The 21,539-nt window shown below is 41.7% G+C and overlaps 1 protein-coding gene across 5 annotated transcripts in view; it reads right to left on the bottom strand.

The window, feature by feature from the left end:
- Positions 1 to 21,539, bottom strand: part of SAMD12 (sterile alpha motif domain containing 12) — a 448,904-nt gene that overhangs the window by 241,820 nt on the left and 185,545 nt on the right. For all 5 annotated transcript variants that reach the window (XM_070802753.1, XM_070802749.1, XM_070802750.1 and 2 more), the window contains exon 3: positions 8,396 to 8,525. In XM_070802753.1, coding sequence (XP_070658854.1) covers positions 8,396 to 8,525 — 130 coding nt within the window. The remainder of the gene's footprint in view (positions 1 to 8,395; positions 8,526 to 21,539) is intronic.

Raw genomic sequence — 21,539 nt, 5'->3', positions numbered from 1 at the left:
ATTGAGTTGGCCAAAAAGTTCATTTGGGTTTTTTCCATAACATCTTACAGAAAAACTCAAATGAACATTTTGGCCAACCTGATACTATCATTCAGTTCAAAATATTTTCTGTTTTCTTTTGTGATTCCCTCCCCCCTTTTCCCATGTGGTTACATGGCTGTGCATTAAGTTTCTAAATATTTGCTTCTTAATTGTGTTGGTAATGATTTCTAACTTAATTCTGTTTTGGTTAGATAATGCACCCTGTGCCACTACAATTTAATAAATTTAATTTACATTTCACTTTAATTTAAATTAATAAATGTAAATTTCACTTTAAATTACAAAAATGAAAAATTTAAAAATTGACTGAGACTGATTTGCGCCCAGCATATAGTCCATCATGGTGAATAAGTCTCTTGAACTGCAAGGGTGTAACATTCTAAAGTTGTTGGGTATAGTATTCTCCCTGGCATGCAGTAGTGGTCACAGAAATCTTATAAAACAAGTGAATTAACTATGATGTAACAAATAAATGAAATGAGTATTAATAGAAACGGACTGGTCAAGGGGCTAGAATGAAACTACAGTTGACCCCTGAACAATGAGGGTGGTTAATCTACCTGTAATATACATAGTCAGCCCTTTGCATGTATTGTTTCCCTGCATCCGAGGATTGAATGGACAATGTGGTACTGTTGCCATTGAAATTTCTGCGTGTAAGTAGACCTGTATAGTTCAAACCCACTTTGTTCAAGGGTCAACTGTATTTTGAGAGAAAGGTAGCTAAAGATGAGAGGATGACTACAACTGAGAAAGCAGATATCCAGAGGTCACAAGGGGAGTCTCATGAAAGTAGAGACAGAAAAGGTTGTTTGTAGAAGGGAGCAGGAACCTGCTTTCTGTAACAAGAGGCAGAAGGCAGATGGGATAGAGGGTAAACAGTTTTAGGGAAGTTCCATTAGACAATGTGAAACTTCTCAGTACAGCAGCCACAAGACCTTTACTAGAAGAAAGGTCTTCTACTTACTTTCTTCTTTATGAAGAAAGAAGGTGGGAGGAGGCTTTTGGGGATGGCCACTCAACAAACCACTGTGAAGAAGAAAAGGCCAGGGGAAGGTACCATGGCTCCATGAAGGCCTGGCATGAGAATCTGTATTGAGGGCCTTATTCTGCAAACGTTTCTAACCCAGGAACCTAAATGGGATCTAAGGATGGGTTTCAGCTAAACCTCTGCAGAACTTCCTAATAATTAAAATTTTCAAGTGTCAACTCAACATCACATGTCCTATCACAGCCTTTATCCGGGGAGCTACAGGATGAGTTACTGAACCCAGATGAGGAAGAGTAAGAAAAGCTTTTGTAGGAGGTGGTATCTGAACTAAAGCTGGAAAGGAAGCTGGAATCATCCAGAGAAAGGAGTGTGTTCATCTGAAGACCTAAATGACATTCTCAGAAAAGCTTTATTAGGAATGAAGCTGATATTTTGATCTCCATTCATATTTGTCATTGAAAAGGGCATTTTTAAACTGATTCTATAAAACTTCGGATGACTTCTGAAGTCCCTTTCAACATTCAGAAGTCTATTATCCTGAATCATCAAGACAACCAAACTCGGCACCCTTGGTTTAAGAATGCTGAGGAATACAGAGGTAACATTACTAAGCTTTCTATCAAAGAAGAATAAGGGCTGTTATTAGAAAATTAATTTATGGGAAACTCATGCCCTGATGATGTCAAAACTTTACAATGCAGAAATAAAATGCTGCTTGAGATTTAGTTTAAAAATGTAGAGCAATTCATACCAAAGAGAAATATAACATCAGATCAGATCAGTCACTCAGTCATGTCTGACTCTTTGCGAGCCCATGAATCGCAGCACGCCAGGCCTCCCTGTCCATCACCAACTCCCGGAGTTCACTCAAACTCACGTCTATCGAGTCAGTGATGCCATACAGCCATCTCATCCTCTGTCGTCCTCTTCTCCTCCTGCCCCCAATCCCTCCCAGCATCAGAATCTTTTCCAATGAGTCAACTCTTCGCATGAGGTGGCCAAAGTACTGGAGTTTCAGCTTTAGCATCATTCCTTCCAAAGAAATCCCAGGGCTGATCTCCTTCAGAATGGACTGGTTGGATCTCCTTGCAGTCCAAGGGACTCTCAAGAGTCTTCTCCAACACCACAGTTCAAAAGCATCAATTCTTCGGCGCTCAGCCTTCTTCACACTCCAACTCTCACATCCATACATGACCACAGGAAAAACCATAGCCTTGATTAGACGAACCTTTGTTGGCAAAGTAATGTCTCTGCTTTTGAACATGCTATCTAGGTTGGTCATAACTTTCCTTCCAAGGAGTAAGCATCTTTTAATTTCATGGCTGCAGTCACCATCTGCAGTGATTTTGGAGCCCAGAAAAATAAAGTCTGACACTGTTTCCACTGTTTCCCCATCTATTTCCCATGAAGTGGTGGGACCGGATGCCATGATCTTCATTTTCTGAATGTTGAGCCTTAAGCCAACTTTTTCACTCTCCACTTTCACTTTCATCAAGAGGCTTTTGAGTTCCTCTTCACTTTCTGCCATAAGGGTGGTGTCATCTGCATATCTGAGGTTATTGATATTTCTCCCGGCAATCTTGATTCCAGCTTGTGTTTCTTCCAGTCCAGCATTTCTCATGATGTACGATGCATATAAGTTAAATAAGCAGGGTGACAATATACAGCCTTGATGTACTCCTTTTCCTATTTGGAACCAGTCTGTTGTTCCACGTCTAGTTCTAACTGTTGCTTCCTGACCTGCATATACATTTCTCAAAAGGCAGATCAGGTGGTCTGGTATTCCCATCTCTTTCAGAATTTTCCACAGTTTATTGTGATCCACACAGTCAAAGGCTTTGGCATAGTCAATAAAGCAGAAATAGATGTTTTTCTGGAACTCTCTTGCTTTTTCCATGATCCAGCAGATGTTGGCAATTTGATCTCTGGTTCCTCTGCCTTTTCTAAAACCAGCTTGAACATCAGGAAGTTCACGGTTCACATATTGCTGAAGCCTGACTTGGAGAATTTTGAGCATTACTTTACTAGCGTGTGAGATGAGTGCAATTGTGTGGAAGTTTGAGCATTCTTTGGCATTGCCTTTCTTTGGGATTGGAATGAAAACTGACCTTTTCCAGTCCTGTGGCCACTGCTGAGTTTTCCAAATTTGCTGGGATATGGAGTGCAGCACTTTCACAGCATCATCTTTCAGGATTTGAAATAGCTCAACTGGAATTCCATCACCTCCACTAGCTTTGTTCGTAGTGATGCTTCCTAAGGCCCACTTGACTTCACATTCCAGGATGTCTGGCTCTAGGTCAGTGATCACACCATCATGATTACACAAACATGCAAAAGTAGAACACACTACCCAGAGCAAAATCCAATAAAGATGAGAAAATGTGTAGATACAGATGAGGCTGTGTGGTGGTTCAACAAGCCTCCATTTTACTGGGATATACTGGGTTCTACAAAGTACTGTTCTCACAGGTACAGCATGTAAAATAACACTCTGCTTCTTTTGACACTTGTTAACTGCATACCCCATTGGCCTGGATGGGTAACTAACCATAATGAAAGACTAGGAAGACCACAGCAGAAAGTTAGCAAATGCATGGAGTCTACAACCTAAAGGTCTGGGCTTGCCTTGTGGCTCAGATGGTAAAGGATCCACCTGCAGTGTGGGAGACCTAGGTTTGATCCCTGGGTTGGGAGGATCCCTTGGAGAAGGGAAAGGCTACCCACTCCAGTATTCTGGCCTGGAGAATTCCATGGACTGTACAGTCCATGGGGTTGCAAATAGTCGGACACAACTGAGTGACTTTCACTTTCACTTCACCTTCCTTTATTTGATAGCGTAAGAACTGCCAAATTTCAGGATGCTACATCCCAGGGGAATATTCTGCAAAGGGGGATGAGGTACAAATGGGCAGTGGCTGAAGCACAAAAAGAACCAGAAATAGTCACTGATTTTGGAGGAGGCCATTGAGAAATATGACAAATCAATACTGACCATCTGCAGGGGACATTTACATAGTAAGCATTTATTCCTGCAGACATCTAAAGGATTCCCATCACTGTTCCATGAAGCAGGTCATGTGGAAAGCTTTTACACATTTAAAATAGTTTTTAAAAACACACTGTGTATTTTGAGGCACTCTGAGTGCCTCACCCATGAAAACAGGTCTTTAAAGTTGGCAATGGAAAGAACCCTTTACAGATGGAAGGCTTGATGATGAAGGAAATGAATTGACTTTAGCGACCACCACAGGAAGAATACTAGGCACAGCTAGAGGCTGAAATCGCCTCAAATCTGAAAAGATTCTTAACTGTGCTTAAAAGAGAATTTGAAAGTTGCCTGTGAGCTTACACCTGGCCCCAGTTGAGCTTCCTCATCAGCATTCCAAGCCCTGCCTCGGAAAGCTGGGGAAAAGAATCTTGCAAGCACAGGAAAATAGACAAATTTCTTTCCTTCAAGCCTAATCTGATGATTTAAATCTATCCAGTCTAATGCCTCTCAGGTGTTCTAACCATCTAATGCCTGTTAAGAGTGCTTCTGCAGGGAGTTACTAACACTAGTAGCATCTCTTCTGATTAAACACATCTGCCACAAAATAGCAGGTGTCTTCTGGACAGTGAAATTCGCAGAAATCCTAATAGGAAATTTGCAAAAGGTTTTGAATGCTGGTGTGTGAAAACATATTTAAGTTTTCTCAGACTTTGGAGAAACTGGACGGTGCAGGGTGGGAGAAGTTTGTTTAAAATTTAATGTCTTTTAAATAAAGGCAGCCCTTTGAGCCTCTGATCCACCAGGAAAGCCCCCATGGACTGTAGCCTACCAGGGTCCTCAGTCCATGGGATTTTCCAGACAAGAATACTGGAGTGGGTAGCCATTCCCTTCTCCCAGGGCTCTTTCCAACACAGGTTTTGAACCTGGGTCTCCTGTACTGCAGGCAGATTCTTTGGCATCTGAATTACCAGGGAAGCCTCAAACAAAGGCATCAGAAAGATATTAATAGAGTGGAGTTGTTGGCTAAAATCAATTTTTAAAAATGAAACAATTAACAAGGTTAAAGGATAATTTTCAAAAGTGTTAAAAGCATGACTTTCCTGAAACACAAAAATCAACATATGTTTAAGATTCTGTGAAAACTGAAAAGATATTACAACCAACTCAAAGGAGAATCCAAACAGCAGACATGTTTTTAGATCAGGAGTGATGTGAATGTGTAAAGGAGTGGCAAAACTCACCTTTTTCCACAGTGGACTGTGAAGTCAATTGCACCTCTGTGGGACAGAATTTATACACCTACAACAGGAATTATTTTATACTGTTATCAGTTTCCTACAACTTACAGAGTTGTAAAACAGCTTTGTAGAATCAGAATTAGATAACCTGGAATGATGTGCTATTGAGGATGCATAGTTTTCTATGGAGGCGCAATTTTTTTCCCTACACAGATCACTGCTCATTTTATTTATTGCTGTATTCCTGAAACCTGGAACAGGGTAGATGCTCCATAAATACTTGCTAAACAGATAAATGTCTACTATGTATCAGGCATAAAGCTAAAGCCTTCACATGCATCATCCTCTTTAATCTTCCCAACAACCTTTTAAGATAAATATTATTCTCATATCACTAACTTGAAACTAGCTTGTGTAGTGTTGCACGGTTATTACTTGTCAGAGGTCGAGGGGTGGAGAGCAGGGGCAGAGGCAGGTGGGGAAGGAGGGTTTGCCTCAGGATTGTAATCAGAAAGCCCGTCTTTTTTCTTCTTCCTTATTCTTTCTTCTATTCAGTACATCCTTTAAATTTATTATTATGGTATCATGTGCCTCTAAATTAGGGGATTGTTTATGGGCTTCCCTGGTGGCTCAGAGGTTAAAGCGTCTGCCTCCAATGCGGGAGACCCAGGTTCAATTCCTGGGTGGAAGATCCCCTGGAGAAGGGAATGGCAACCCACTCCAGTATTCTTGCCTGGAGAATCCCATGGACAGAAAAGTCTGGTAGGCTACAGTCCACGGGGTCGCAAAGAGTTGGACACGACTGAGCGACTTCACTTTCACTTATATATAACAGAGATATAGACATGATTCCTTGATGAGCTTGATACTGGAGATCCTGGCTTTAAGAAAGGTAAATGAACAGCATTACTCAGGAGAATTTAAGTGTAAGTAAGAGACATACGAACATCTTTATTGTGGCCTTGCAGACAAGAACAGAATATTACCAGCCCAGATCTCAACCCCCATCCTTAGGTGCTCATTACAATTTTTAGGATAATGAAGATGGATGGATTCAGCAGTGTTTCTGTGCATAGTTTGTTTCCACAGAAAGCAGAGCAGCACTGAGGAAGACAGCAGTGGCTAACATTTACTGTGTGATTACTATGACCGAGAAGTACTTTCACAGCAACACTTTTGAGGCAGCTACTACCATCAGCTCCTGTTTATGGATAAAGAAAGCTGGAGTATATACCAAGTCACCTTCACAGAATCACACCGCTAAGCTGCAAGTCTGGGCACTGACCTGGGACATTTAACTACTGCCCAACCCTCACTCTAAGACACTCTACAGACTGCATCAGTTGTTGAGGTTTTCTCTGCCATCATGTTTTGATTTTTCACAACCCTCTCTGCCTAGGTTTATCAGAGTCTACGAGGGCACTAGGATTCCTGGAGCTTCCAGCACCACAGGGTTGGAAACTGCAGGCTGGCTGAAGTCCTGAGAGCTATCTTCTGGCCACTTGGCACCTGTGATCATTGGGTAGTTTACATCCACCCTTGGAGAGGCAGAGGTCAACAATCAGGGGACAAAAGTAGTCTGTCTCAAACAGGTGAATGTCTGAAAGATGTGTGCCAAATGTTAATCTGAAATCATTCCCTTTTAAGTCCCCCAATAGTCCTCTGCTTTCTTTTCTTGCCAGAAAACAGGCTGCCCTCAGAATGAGGTAGTAGTATGATTTTAGACACATCCAGATGAGTTTTGATATGAAGAATAGGTATGCAGGAGTCACTAAATGGTTATAGTGGTTTATTATACCATTTCATTTAATCTTCACAATGACTCCCTGAAACAGGTATTATTATTATCTCCACTTAGGAGATGAAGAAGTGAGGTTGAATAACTTGCCTAGGTTAAAGAGTTTGCCCAAGATCCCAAGAAGGTTGAGATCTACCAATACTAGGGGTATCCATGGAGACCCAAAGCAATATGACAGCTGTTTGCAACACGCCACTTAGCATACAGCCTTCGGAAGTGGTTCCATTTACTCCATAATCATTGAAACATGAGATCTTTATTTCTGAGGGATATAATGCTCACCCTCTTCAAACCACTGTAAACGCTTACCCTTCCCTCAAGGGGATCACAGAATTCCTACCCCTATTAAAAGGTAACACTACTTTCAAATACATAATGAAAAAGGCATTGTTATTACTATCAAACAAACATTAGGAAAGATCTTCTCTGGTGGCTCAGTCAGTAAAGAATCTGCCTGTGATGCGGGAGATCTGGGTTCGATCCCTGGGTCGGGAAGATCCTCTGGAGAAAGGCATGGTAACCCACTCCAGTATTCTTGCCTAGATAATCCCAGGGACAGAGAAGCCTGGCGGGCTACAGATCTGGACTGAAACCAGGACTTGTCAACTTTATCCCCCCTGAAGCACAGTTTTGGTGCACAGAACATGTTCCTCTGTCCTTTCATGGCAGAGTTTGAAAAGAGAAGGGTGGGAGGAATGGGTGAGGCCTGCAGAAGACCCCCTGGCCCTGATGAGCATCCCTGTGGACCCACCAGCTTCCTCTCACCCACCCCATTCTCCAGTTGACAGCCATGATCCTGCAGGCTTTTACAGTTCATTATACTGTCATATTTCCTGCTGCCAAGTGCTTTTCGACCTCCACATACAATACTTAAAGCCCCTTGATCTAAATGGAGGCTTAATTTGTGTGTTGAAGGTATTCATCTCAGGGGCAGTGAGTTAGTATTATTATACTCACTCCAGAATTTTCCCATTCAGAAATCTTTTCTACTGAAAACATCTACCTACGGATCCTGTAACCAAGCTCATTTGAAAGACTTCCTCCCTTTCTTTTCTCAAGGACTGCAACACTCTTATTTTCTCTAGAATCCTCCCACCCCTTAACCCTGATTACCACATACATTTATATTGGACACTCAAAACCCATGGCTCCCTGTAATAACCACATTTGCTTGTTAAGTTGCAGTGGCGTGCCCGGATCTGGAATTTATCACCCCTTTTAAAGTAAACCCAGGCCAGAAAGTTTCAGCAGGAAGATGCTTTTTCATTGTGAGGGTGTGGGAAAGGCCATCGAGCTGGGGAGAGGGACTGAGTTATTTCGGATACTGCATACTTTACCAGTTATGTCGTGCTGTTTGAATGACTCACTGTAGATCTGATACTGATTCGGACAATGTTTCTTCAGCCACTTGCAGACATCCTGCTGGGTCCACAGGGCCACTGGTTTTGACAGCTTCACTGTAGCCGACTACAAATAAAGAAGGAAAAGAAGGTCTATTAACGCCAGTCCCATGCCTAGAGAGGCACTGCTGTTAGAAGTCCTATAGTGTGGTAAAGCAGGGGTCTCCAGCCTCCGGACCACAAAGCAGTACCTCCTGTCAGATCAGCAGCAGCATTAGCTTAAAAACATGTGGACAATACATGTAATGAATCATTCAGAAACCATCCCCACCCAACCCTGCTCTGTACGAAAAATACCTTCCATGAAATGGGTCCCTGGTATCAAAAACATTGGGGATGACTGTCAAAGCTACAGGCTGGAGTCCCTGAAAATAAATATCTGACTCTTGTCCTCCTTTAACGGTCTTCATACCCCTGAAAACTAGGAAGAAAAGGTCCAGGTGGAGAAAACCATGAAAACTACACCTATTCTCGAGTTCTCTCTGTTGGGAAAAGTCCCCAGGAAGCAGTGTTTTCTGATGACTACTCTAACAATAAGACAATTGGATTGCTAAGTAATTGATTAAATTTTGGGGGTGAAACAGCTGCCCCCAAATGGCTTCTCTGCATATTCTAAGACAGTGTCCATTTCTCACTATCCTCAGATATCTCTAGGACCTAGGATAACTGGCCGCAGCAGGTGCTAATACTTATTTTAGGAACATTATAGGATTTAGATACTTGTATGCAAGTGGGCCTGGGAGCTCTGGATGTAGGGCGGTCCTGTAAAGTCTAGGAATTAATTATGCATAGTAGGTAAGGGAAAAAGTCAATTCCACCAGCATGTGGGGATGGTAATAAGATAATGGCTGGAGCAAGACTTCATGTAGAAGCCAACCAGCTGAGGTCTTTTATTGGTCACTGGATCTTTCAGGGAGGTTTATGAAACAAAACACAGAGGTGGACCAATGGTAGGTTACAAGTACACTCATTAATTAACAATCATCAATGGTGTTAGAAGCTCATCTTCCTCAGAGACCCCAGGAACTTGGTTGAGGGGAGATGGAAGCTTAATCAGCTATAGATTTTTTTTTTTTTTTAAATCATTCTGAATCACTGTTTGCGTTCTGGATCAGGATTTTAATATAGTTCAGTTCAGTTCAGTCGCTCAGTCGTGTCCGACTCTTTGCGACCCCATGAATTGCAGCACGCCAGGCCTCCCTGTCCATCACCAACTCCTGGAGTTCACTCAGACTCACGTCCATTGAGTCAGTGATGCCATCCAGCCATCTCATCCTCTGTTGTCCCCTTCTCCTCCTGCCCCCAATCCCTCCCAGCATCAGTCTTTTCCAATGAGTCAACTCTTCGCATGAGTTGGCCAAAGTACTGGAGTTTCAGCTTTAGCATCATTCCTTCCAAAGAAATCCCAGGGCTGATCTCCTTCAGAATGGACTAGTTGGATCTCGGTTTTTAATATAGGTGGTTCTTTAAAGGATGCTGGATGATACACAGACCTGGCCTTAAATATTACTGACACGTCTTTCATTTCCCTTTACACTTTCAGATTATGGCAAGGGGAGCTGCTAAGTCATTTCAGTCGTGTCCGACTCTGTGCAACCCCATAGACAGCAGCCCACCAGGCTCCCCCGTCCCTGGGATTCTCCAGGCAAGAACGCTGGAGTGGGTTGCCATTTCCTTCTCCAATGCATGAAAGTGAAAAGTGAAAGTGAAGTCGCTCAGTTGTGTCCAACTCTTCTCAACCCCATGGACTGCAGCCTTCCAGGCTCCTCCATCCACGAGATTTTCCAGCCAAGAGTACTGGAGTGGGGTGCCATTGCCTTCTCCAAATGGCAAGAGGAGAGCCTTGATTTTGTATAAGTGTTATTACATATATATTATATGTAATATATTTATATATATAATATATATTAATATAATATATTTAATATCTTACAACACACACTGACATGATCTTTGGCAAAAATAGGGCTTCCTTCAGCCTCAGAACTGTCATCAGAAAGCAGAATTTTCATCGAGCACATAATAACTGCTCTGCTTTATTTTTTTATATGTAAGCTTACCCTAAATCTTTTCTTTTAAAACAAATTTGAGTTAAAAAAACCTGGGTTATTATTTACAATTGCCAAGATACAGAAGCAGATTAGTGGATAAAGAAGGTGTGTATACATATACACACATACACAGCAACAGACAGACACACACATATACATACAATGGAATACTACTCAGTCATAAAAAATAGCAAAATTTTGCCATTTGCAGCAACACAGATAGACATTGAGGGCATTATGCTAAGTGAAATAAGTCAGAAAGAGAAAGACAAATACTTTCTCTTATCACTAGACATCACTTATAGGTAGAACCCCAAAATAAAACAAACTAGTGACTGTAATGATAAAGAAGCAGACTCACAGATGTAGAGACCAAACTAGTAGTTACCAGTGGGGAGAGAAAAGGGGGCAGGAGCAATACAGGGGTAGGGGAGCAAGAGGTACAAACTAAAAGGTGTAGAGTAAGATACAAGGATATATTGCACAACATGGGGAATGTAGCCAGTATTTTATAACAACTATAGAAGGAGAAGAATCTCTAAAAACTGTGAATCACTCTATTATACACCTGTAACTGATGATATTGTACATCAACTTCCTTCAATAAAAAACAGGTCAATTTCAAGAAAAAAAATTAAGGAAACAATAATATAGATGGTAACAGTGAAAACAGAGGATAATTCAAGTTTAGAAAACTTCAGGTGTTATGTTTTATTAGTATATTTCCAATTGCATGATTCTTTGGGCCATTGCTTATAAAATAATCAGAAAAAAATATCAATTTTTGCTTTGTGCTGTGGTAAGGTTTTTCTCTCACTCTTAAGCGTGGCATTCCATTTTTCCAAAGATGATTTTACATGTGCACATACATGTACATACTCACATACATATCTGCTTTTCATTTATTGTGACTGGCATTCCTCCACTGATATTTGGGGTTGATATTCCCTCCCTCTGAACTCTGACAGGGATCACAGGGAGCTGGGCCATGGAATATAGTGGGATTGATTCTATCTGTGACTTCTGAGACTACGTAATGAAAGAGATACAGCTTCTACCTGGCTCACCCTCTCTGGCACTCACCTTTGAAACCCAGACATCATACTCTGAGGAAGCCCTGACCACATGAAGAGACCAGATCTAGGAGTTCTGGCCAATCCCTCAGCATAAGATCTCAGCTGACAGCCACCACTAACCTACCAACCATCAGACAAATGAGTAGACAAGCTGCAGATTATTCCATCCACCAGGATTCAAATCTTTTAGTTCAAACTCCCAGATACCCTGATGCAGAAATGAATCAATCGCTGACCCATATAATCCACAAAGACCATATACAGTTCTTCCACCACTGTACTGGGGTAATGACAACCTTAGTAACCGAAACACTCAGAACAGAACTGTGACAGCTGAGCTTGCCAGAGAGCCCTGAACTTAATAGATGCTCTATAGAGCCATAATGAATTAATGACACCATTCTCACTGAGTCTGAGGGCATAGCCCTGCCTTGCTACTTAATCACCTGGATTAATCCAGCTGGATTGGCAGTCCAGCCCTCTCTGCTCTAGCCCCACTGTGTGCTGCTCAAATTAATCTCGTCTTCCTCTTCCTTCCACTCCACAGCCTCTGGTCGCAGACAGGAAGCCCTTTTCCTGCCAATCACAGTGTACAACCAGATCAATCATTTTCCTAATTTTGATGAGAAAGAGAAGGGCCTCTGGCATGGATAGAGCAAATGTTGTGTTGTTTAGTTTTTTTCCTTTCCGCCCCTCATTGCCTTTCCCTCACATGATTAAGAAACCAGAGATTTGGCTCTTTCAGCTAGAGATGCACATCCCACCATGTTTCACAAGTCAGCACCTCTGAATCTGGCTCCTTCCTGCTCTAAAAAGTTTCCTTCAGATTAGCTGAATGAGTTCATAGCTGACACATCATTGCCCTGAAACCCCTAGCAAGTTTCTTGCAAGTAAAGCTAATCAAATCTTTTGAAAACGCCTATAAACCAGTCACAGAAGGCTGTAAATTAGGAAGGGAGAGGCAGGAGGGTAAAACTGCTTACACATCAATATATCAAACTTCCTGGGAGGTTATTCCTTCACTTGCTCATTTCCTAGGGAATGAAGTACCCTCAGCACCAAGACAAGCCCCATCAACTGGGGATTCAGGAGGAGATGAATCCCAACATCCCCAGTCAATGCAGAACACACCCTTTCCAGCCCACCACGTACGCTTGTGTGATAAACTTCCTTTTATTGTAAATCCAGGTGCGCTGAGGCTAACGCTCCAGGTGCGGCCTTGATTTGCCTCCACCCTATACTCTCTGTTCTTGTTGTTTAGTCACTAAGTCGTGTTCAACTCTTTGTGACCCCATGAACTGTAGCCTGCTAGGTTCTTCTGTCCGTGGGATTGCCCAGTCAAGAATACTGGAGTGGGTTACCATTTCCTTCTCCAGGGGATTTTCCCAATGCAGGGACTGAACCCACATCTCCGACAGTAGCAGGCTAATTCCTTACCACTGAGTCACCATGGAAGCCCACACTCTCCTCTTACTCTGCAGGAATTTGGTGTTAGATGGTGAAGCTTCAGGCATACATTTTTAAGATTATATGAGACTATGGGGATATGCTTCCTTGTAAACAGGCATAACAGATCCAATGGGGAGGGACAGAGATTCCTGGCCTTAATAAGCCCTGTTTGTCTCTTACTCAGAATGTGATGTAAGTATTGGCCCCATTTATCAACTGACTCGCAGCCTTGGCTCTAATCTGAACTTGTTATTAGTTGGCTACACGTTAACTTGTGAAGAGCCATTGTGATTCCCACTGCCCGGGTCTGCAGCTGCTTTCTCTATTCTCACAGCAGACTTTCATTTGTTTTGCTTCAACTTCTCCCGGTCAACAGCCGCCCCCATCAACTTCCACTCCTCCTCAATTACGACGCCCTCAACAGCAACCGAGCTTGCGGAGTCAGTGCCATCACCTGATGTCTTTAAAGAGCTTATACTTTATTTCTCTGCGCAATTTGGAACAACAAACATGTGTCAAACTCACGTCAGCCTATTCAATACTCACATTGTCCCACTGGGAGGTGTAAAGCTGTCCACTCTTCATGGTGTTACTTCCTTGCCCCTCCCATTCAACAGGCATGCCTCTCTCTACACCCAACATTAGATAATTTTCTCGAACATGGTGTATTTCCCCTCATAGAAAGAGTCTAAACCAAAATAATAGTTCATAAAACAAAGAGAGAGTATTTCATATTTATTAGAAAGTAATTTAAAAAAAAAATATTGCCTGAGGCAAACATTAGAAAAAACACCTGCCCTATTTCTTGCTCCATGCTCAGGAGGTCTGTTGTATCTGATTTCCAGCCCTGGAGACAATTTTGGTTTATTCTGCTGCCCTGAAAGAGGCCAGAGGCAGTTTGTTATCTTAACCCCTATGCACTGGACTTCATGCAGAATTCCAGGCATTTTCTTTATGAATTGGTCCTGGCCTTTCTATAGGCAATGTGAATGTGCATTTCATACGCCTTCACTTTCTGTTTTACAGACACCTCACTTTATGTAAAAGACACATGACATTTCTGAAAGTCCTTTAAAAGGACTTTAAAGGAAAGTTGTCTGCAAATTATTTTTTGCAAGAAATTCCCATTTTAATTTTGCTTTAATCCATAATTTCAACTATGTTTTCTACTAGTTTCTGATTTGCATTTAATTGGAAAGGGTTCTTCTGTTTTTTTAAGAAATGTATTTATTTATTGGCTGTGCTGGGTCTCCGTTGCTGCACGGGCTTTCTCTAGCTGTGGGGAGTGGGGTTACTCCCCGGTTGTGGTGCACGGGCTTCTCACTGCGGCGGCTTCTCTCGTTGCAAAGCATGGACTTCAGAGCACGCAGTCTTCGCTAGTTGTGGCACATGGGCCTAGTTGCCCCATGGCACGTGGGATCTTCCTGGACCAGGGGTTGAACCCATATCCCCTGAATTGGCAGACAGACGTTAACCACTGGGCCTCCAGGGAAGTTCTAGAAAAAATTCTTAAGTTACATGTTGTTTAAGGTAAACTTGTGGCATTTCTGCTAAGTAATAAAAAATGTTTTAAAGGAGCTTGATATTGAAAGAACATATTACAAAATACTTTTAAAGCGAAATTTTATCTTATAATTCAGTTATCCATTATTTGTTTTGCAATATAAATTCTTTTTATTTTTTAATTTACTGGGTTTCGATTTATATGAGAATGCCGAAATTTTAAGCCCCCAATGGCTGTGCAAACTCTTAATGAGTTCGGCTCACATGAAGCCCAGTGGGTTGATTGGAAAAAGTAGAGAAAGCAAAGACTGTTTACTGCCATTGGCAGGACAAAGAAAGCTTTATGCCCAAATATCAGAAAGTGGTAAACATACTTGCTTATAATGTGATGCTACAGGTATTTGTAAACTCTAAAATTGTTTCTTCCTCTCTTACCATCTTGTAATGTCTTTTCTTTAGTTTCAAGTCTTCTCTTTTATTGTCTTCCATTGTGTAATCTTACTCAAGATTAGAGAAAGGAAGGAAGAGAGGGGAGGAGGGATGAACACGTATACTCACACAATACCCCATTAATGTCTGTTCTAGCAGCTTTTATGCTCATTTACCAAAAAGTGCCTTTAATTATCAAGAAGGATGGGCTAATTTACAGAATACTTGGCATTTAAATTAAGTAATTTTTAAGTACTAAAGCTTTTGACTGTGTGGATCACAATAAACTGTGGAAAATTCTGAAAGAGATGGGAATACCAGACCACCTGCTCTGCCTTTTGAGAAATCTATATGCAGGTCAGGAAGCAACAGTTAGAACTGGACATGGAACAACAGACTGGTTTCCAAATAGGAAAAAGAGTACGTCAAGGCTGCATATTGTCACTCTGCTTATTTAACTTCTATGCAGAGTACATCATGAGAAATGCTGGACTGGAGGAAACACAAGCTGGAATCAAGATTGCCGGGAGAAATATCAATAACCTCAGATATGCAGATGACACCACCCTTCTGGCAGAAAGTGAAGAGGAACTCAAAAGCCTCTTGATAAAAGTGAAAGTGGAGAGTGAAAAAGTTGGCTTAAAGCTCAACATTCAGAAAACGGAGATCATGGCATCTGGTCCCATTACTTCATGGGAAATAGATGGGGTAACAGTGGAAACAGTGTCAGACTTTATTTTTCTGGGCTCCAAAATCACTGCAGATGGTGACTGCAGCCATGAAATTAAAAGACACTTACTTCTTGGAAGGAAAGTTATGACCAACCTAGATAGCATATTCAAAAGCAGAGACATTACTTTGCCAACAAAGGTTCGTCTAGTCAAGGTTATGGTTTTTCCTGTGGTCATGTATGGATGTGAGAGTTGGACTGTGAAGAAAGCTGAGTGCCGAAGAATTGATGCTTTTGAACTGTGGTGTTGGAGAAGACTCTTGAGAGTCCCTTGGACTGCAAGGAGATCCAACCAGTCCATTCTGAAGGAGATCAGCCCTGGGATTTCTTTGGAAGGAATGATGCTAAAGCTGAAACTGCAGTACTTTGGCCACCTCATGCAAAGAGTTGACTCATTGGAAAAGACTCTGATGTTGGGAGGGATTGGGGACAAAAGGAGAAGGGGATGACAGAGGATGAGATGGCTGGATGGCATCACTGACTCAATGGACATGAGTTTGAGTGAACTCCGGGAGTTGGTGATGGACAGGGACACCAGTTGCAGCCTGGTATGCTGCGATTCATGGGGTCACAAAGAGTCAGACACGACTGAGTGACTGAACTGAACTGAACTGAATGCCCTCTTTGGCCACCTTCACTCTTTCAAGGGAAAAATGTGATTAGACAAATTTTAAAAGGTATCTCTTCTATTATATTTTATTCCCCGGGTAGTTTATGAGATCCACTTGGTCCTTCTCGGGTTTAAACCAAAATATCTCCATGGTGAATGAAGCTCTTAAACATCTTGCCTCCCCAAGAGAAGATATCTCACTGCTAGAAAGTTTCCAGGTAAAAGTTAAACACTTTTCCTCTTGAATGAATGAAAGATTCATTTCATTCACATTTTCCAACATTGACTACTGCTTCAGTTATCACCTGGATCACTGTATGCTTCCTAATTGTGGTGCTCATCTCTTGTGAGCAGTGTGGCACCTCTAACTAGCAGTAGCAGCTATGCAACTTCAGTCATTGTTTCCCAAGTATACAGTATGGCATTGATCAATTCCTCCAACAGTTCTTCATAGGGCATCTGTTTCAGACCTTTTACTTTCCAGTCTCCTCCACCAGGTATTGTAGCTTGTTAGTATTTCCTTCAAAAGGTAGTGTCCTAAGTGTGGCGACTACAAAAATGAAATGTGTTATTAAGTCTAAACCTTCATTATTACTGAGTCATATCAATGACTTGTACTGAACTTAAGGGAAAGTTCTAAAACTTTGCATCTTCTTTAGATGAATTTCTGTCAAATTAGCACTCTCTGACCCTGAAGCAGATTTTTTTAATCAACATTAATTTCACAGGTTTCAGTCCATCATTTGAGATCCTTATTAAATAGGGCATTTGGTTATTCTCACATATCTGCACCATCCATGTAAAGAAAACGTCTTTGAGGTCCTCAATAACTTTAAAAAGTATAGCAGGGTCCTGGAATTAAAAACTTGAGAATCACTATTTTAAGGCATCATCATGGTGGTGCCATTAAAGAAAAAAAAAAAGAAAAAGATGTTTGGCCTGATAGTTGTTTTCCCTTAGCTTGTCCATATTAAATTTTTGATGGCCTTTTTTCCTTCCAAAATGCTCTGAATTACAGAAACTGAAAATTTGAAGGAATCTAAATGGTAGGTTCAAGTTTAAACCCAAGGCAAGAGTCCAATCCAGTTTAAGACATCTGAAATGGTGGCCAGAAACCTGGATCAGGATGGATACATCAAGGGTGTGTGTGTGTATAAACAACCACTTGAATACATCAAGATCAAATGTCAATCCTGTACCTGAAAATAATTACTACATTTTTCTTTTCTCTCTCTCTTTTTTTTTTTTTTTTTTGAAGCTGCACAGATCTAGAGAAACCTAGACCTGCGAAAATGGCAATCTACATTCAAGATTCTCTCTGAAAGTTTGCAGCATTAGAAAATGTGTCCTTTGAAAGGTGCTATTATTTCATGTCTATAAGCAATAGTCTTTTGTATCAAATACATCAAATGGTCTTTTGTTTCAAAGCCAAAGTCAGACCTCCATCATCTTTCTCACTGCTTTTTGAGTCTTACTTTTGGAGCAATTCAAGACAAATTTCACTACCTGCTGGACTTATTTCCAGTTCACATATCACACTGGGGCTCTCCATGGGATCACATGTCTTTTTTTTTTTTTCAAACATTGGTATATGATGAATCCCAAATCATATCTCCAGGCCTAACTTCTCTTCAAACTGTATAACTGATGACTTCACATTTCTATTTGCATATCTAGGAAACATTTTCTTTTTTTGATATGCTGAGTTTTTGTTTATTCAAGAAATATTTATAAAACATTTATTACATGCTTGGCCTGTTCTAGTCAATGGGAATAGAGCACTACACAATTGTTTTCTTCTTAACCATACAAAGTTTATGTGTTTATATCTAACTTGATTCCCGCCTCTTCCCTCCTTTCCCTCCACAAATCTTTGTTAGTAAACAGTCTAATTCACCTTTGCCAAAAATGATCTCCTATTCTTCCTCCCCAGACTGCTGTCTACAGCTCATCTGAGAGAGACGGCCTGCTTCCTGTTGCTGAAATCCCAAATCTTGGATTAATCATGGATGCCTTTCTCTCATAGTCCATGTCTCATCTACTGGGGAAACTTGAGGGGTCTACTTTCCATTGTATGCAGATCCACTTCTCTTTTCATCACCAACACTGCTACAGTCATGATTAGAAACACTATTACGCCACATCTAGAGTACTTCATCAAGGTACCCAATGCACCTAACAGAGCATTTTGTTTTCCCCCTGCCCTTATTTGAAATCTTTACAATGTTCTACACAACCTCGAGCAATCTGAGCACCTAAATCTGCGATGCCACCTCTATTACTTTTTCCCAAAACATGCGCTTCCACTACACTTTCTTGATGTTACTCACACATGCCAACTATACCCACTCCTTGTTTTGCCTGAAATGGTCTCCCCCAGATACCTACACATAGCCAATTCCCTCACTTCCTTCAAGCCTTTGTTCCAATACTACCTTTCCAATACATCCTGCCCAATCTCCCCTAATTAAAAATGCAACACTCTCTCCTCCAGCTTCCAGAACTCATTACCTTGTTCCACTGTTTCCATCTCCATAGCAAGTACCAGAGTTAACTTTGTCTTTTGTTTATTATCAGTTTCTTTCCACCAGCTTGCAGCCTCCTCAAGGGCAAAGATCTTTTGTATTTCACAAAGAATCCCACACTTCAGAATAGTGCCTGGCACACAGCACTGATAATTTGTGGAAGGAATGAAAGAAAGGTCTGTCTATCATATATCACAGCTCCTATATCCTTGAGTGTCAGAAAACTGGTTCAAGTCCCAGCTGTGCTTTTGACATTCCCAGGTTGGGAGTAAAACAGGCTTTCCTCCGATTAGATGTCTCTCATAGTGAGCCAAAAATGCAGAGGCAGTCTGGCACTATAATTCTTAGCAAGATAGCTCACATCTCTGATCCTTTTTTTTTTTCTTTTTTGAATGATACAAAGAGTGATGTAATGAAAGAACTTGGCATCTGGAATCAGGCAGACCTGGATGGAAGGCCAGTTCTGGCATTCACTAGCACTGTGACCTTGGGCAGGTCACCGAATCTTTCTAAACATGCTCCTCAACATGCTGGAAACAATTGTGATCTTGTCCTTGGTGGAAGGATGAGAAATATGCTTAAAAGTGTCTGCACACACTATGTTCTCAGGAGAGTTACAGTCACATCTCTTGAAGGGCACCAGGACACCCGCCTACTGGATTCTCAGGCCCAATGCGGGGAAGCAATAGTGTGGTGGACACAGTCAGTCTTTGGAATCTGGCTGACTGGAGCTCAGTTACAGGCATTGTGAGATGGCATTAGGAGTACTAAGCAGAGATCAGAAGGAAAACAGCTGGTATGAAACAAGGAAGACGAAAAGGCACTGGTGGAAAAGGTAGATATAGGAGCAGGGAGAGGGCGAGCAAATGCAGAAGAAGGAAAGAAAGGAAAGACGAAAAAATAAAGATACCAAATTAGGAGACATGAGGAAACGGTCCTCCTTATTCAGGCTGGCTTTGCTACAACCACACAAACGTCACTTCATGCCTTCCAACAATAGGTTGTGCCACTGGTTTTTATCCGACTCAGAGTCAGCTCTTCCATGTCTCCAGGGATAGTCAGACAGAAAGCACCCTAATTTCACACCAAAGATAAATCCCCGATTCCCCAGGCACCTAAATATTTACAAAGGCACATCATCCAGATGTGTAGACTCTACTGCTCACAAGCTGTGAAGCGGATGCTTGCATTCAATGCTGGTTAAGATCTGCTGCATCCCAAGTGTGGGATACTGGGTATGCATCAGGGTTTCTAACAATAAAACCTCATGCAGGGAACACACAGACATATGCAGGCCATCAATAGGAAACGAGATCCCTCTGGCCTCCTGGATGGCTTGACTATCAAGGCCTGCCTTTCCTATCAGCCCCGATTGTTGCGCCTGTCAAGAGGGACACGAAGGGAGAGGATCACACTGTCCTTTGTGCCTGCTCATAGTAAGGAGGGAAACCCATCAGCTATCTGCCCAGATGAGCACACCCTGTGGGTAGGTGCAAGGAGCCAGGGCACATGTGCACTCCAAGCACATACCTGATGGGCAAACCCCTGCAAGAATGCTGGATGAACAGAAGCACAAAGGAAACCAAACAGGAAGCATAAAAATGGTTGTTGATCATCCTTGTTCCATATTTTTACTAAAATTCCTTTGGAACAACAATGTGGTACACTGATAACAAAAATATCCTCAGTGCAAAAAAACAAAAAAGACCCTTTGCAATACGACCCAGGGTCCTTAGATTCCCAAGGTAGCACCTATTTATTTATCCATCTCTTAAATATAGGGGTAGGGGAGAAGGGAGCCTGGTGACTTGCTTTGATCAGAAGAACAAGGCAGAGCTGATGATAGGTGAGGTCAAGAGATCTTTTGCACTTGGGCCTGCTTCTTGCTCCTCTGAAATTGCCAGAACAGGTCTGGTTAAATTGGACCAAATTGGGCTTGGGAAAGTGGCAGAGGAGATTAATACCATTCTAGACATAATATTAGGCACAGTTTTATAACAGCATATGGGAGCGAGAATTGTTTTAAGTGCTTTAGATAAATCATCTTTAATCTTTCCAAAAACCTACAATCTTTCCAACAATCCACAAAGTAATTATTATTTTCAGTTTATAAAGGAACAGGCTTAGAGGGGTGAAGTAACTCATCCAAGGTCACACTGCTAGTGAATTCAAACTCCGTTCTTACTCCATGAACATAGCGGGAAATGAGGATTATGATATCATGTTGGCCTGATGGAAGCAGGGACAAAAAGATGTGACATCTTACTGAGGTGCCCAGGGCTAGACTGCTTCCTTAGCCGAATCAATGAAGATAAATCTGAGCTGCCTTTGTCCTGAGTATGCCAAGCTTAGAGCTGGAACTGGCACCAGTCATAAGACCCCTAGTCCAGGGCTCTTTATCCTTATTATGGAAGGAGGCACATTTTTTTGTACTATATGGGAAGGAAGGCAAGGCTCATCTCTGTCTCTCAACTACATCCCCAATAATATGTGGATAAAAACATCTCTCTCCATCTTGCAAAGCTGTTGTGATGACCAAATGAAATAATCAAAAGGCTAAGTGTTCACTTTGGATGAATATACAGAAAAAGAGGGCCGATGGGTCTCGGGAAGTTGAGGGCACCATGCTATTGGCACACAGGAGGAAACAAAAGACCTAGGAGAATGTTGCTCTAGGTATATTTAGCAGGGATAGAATGGGGACTTGG

Source organism: Bos indicus, chromosome 14, assembly GCF_029378745.1.
Source record: "Bos indicus isolate NIAB-ARS_2022 breed Sahiwal x Tharparkar chromosome 14, NIAB-ARS_B.indTharparkar_mat_pri_1.0, whole genome shotgun sequence".
In the NCBI taxonomy this organism is placed as follows: domain Eukaryota; kingdom Metazoa; phylum Chordata; class Mammalia; order Artiodactyla; family Bovidae; genus Bos; species Bos indicus.
This window is presented reverse-complemented; position numbering and strand designations above follow the sequence as displayed.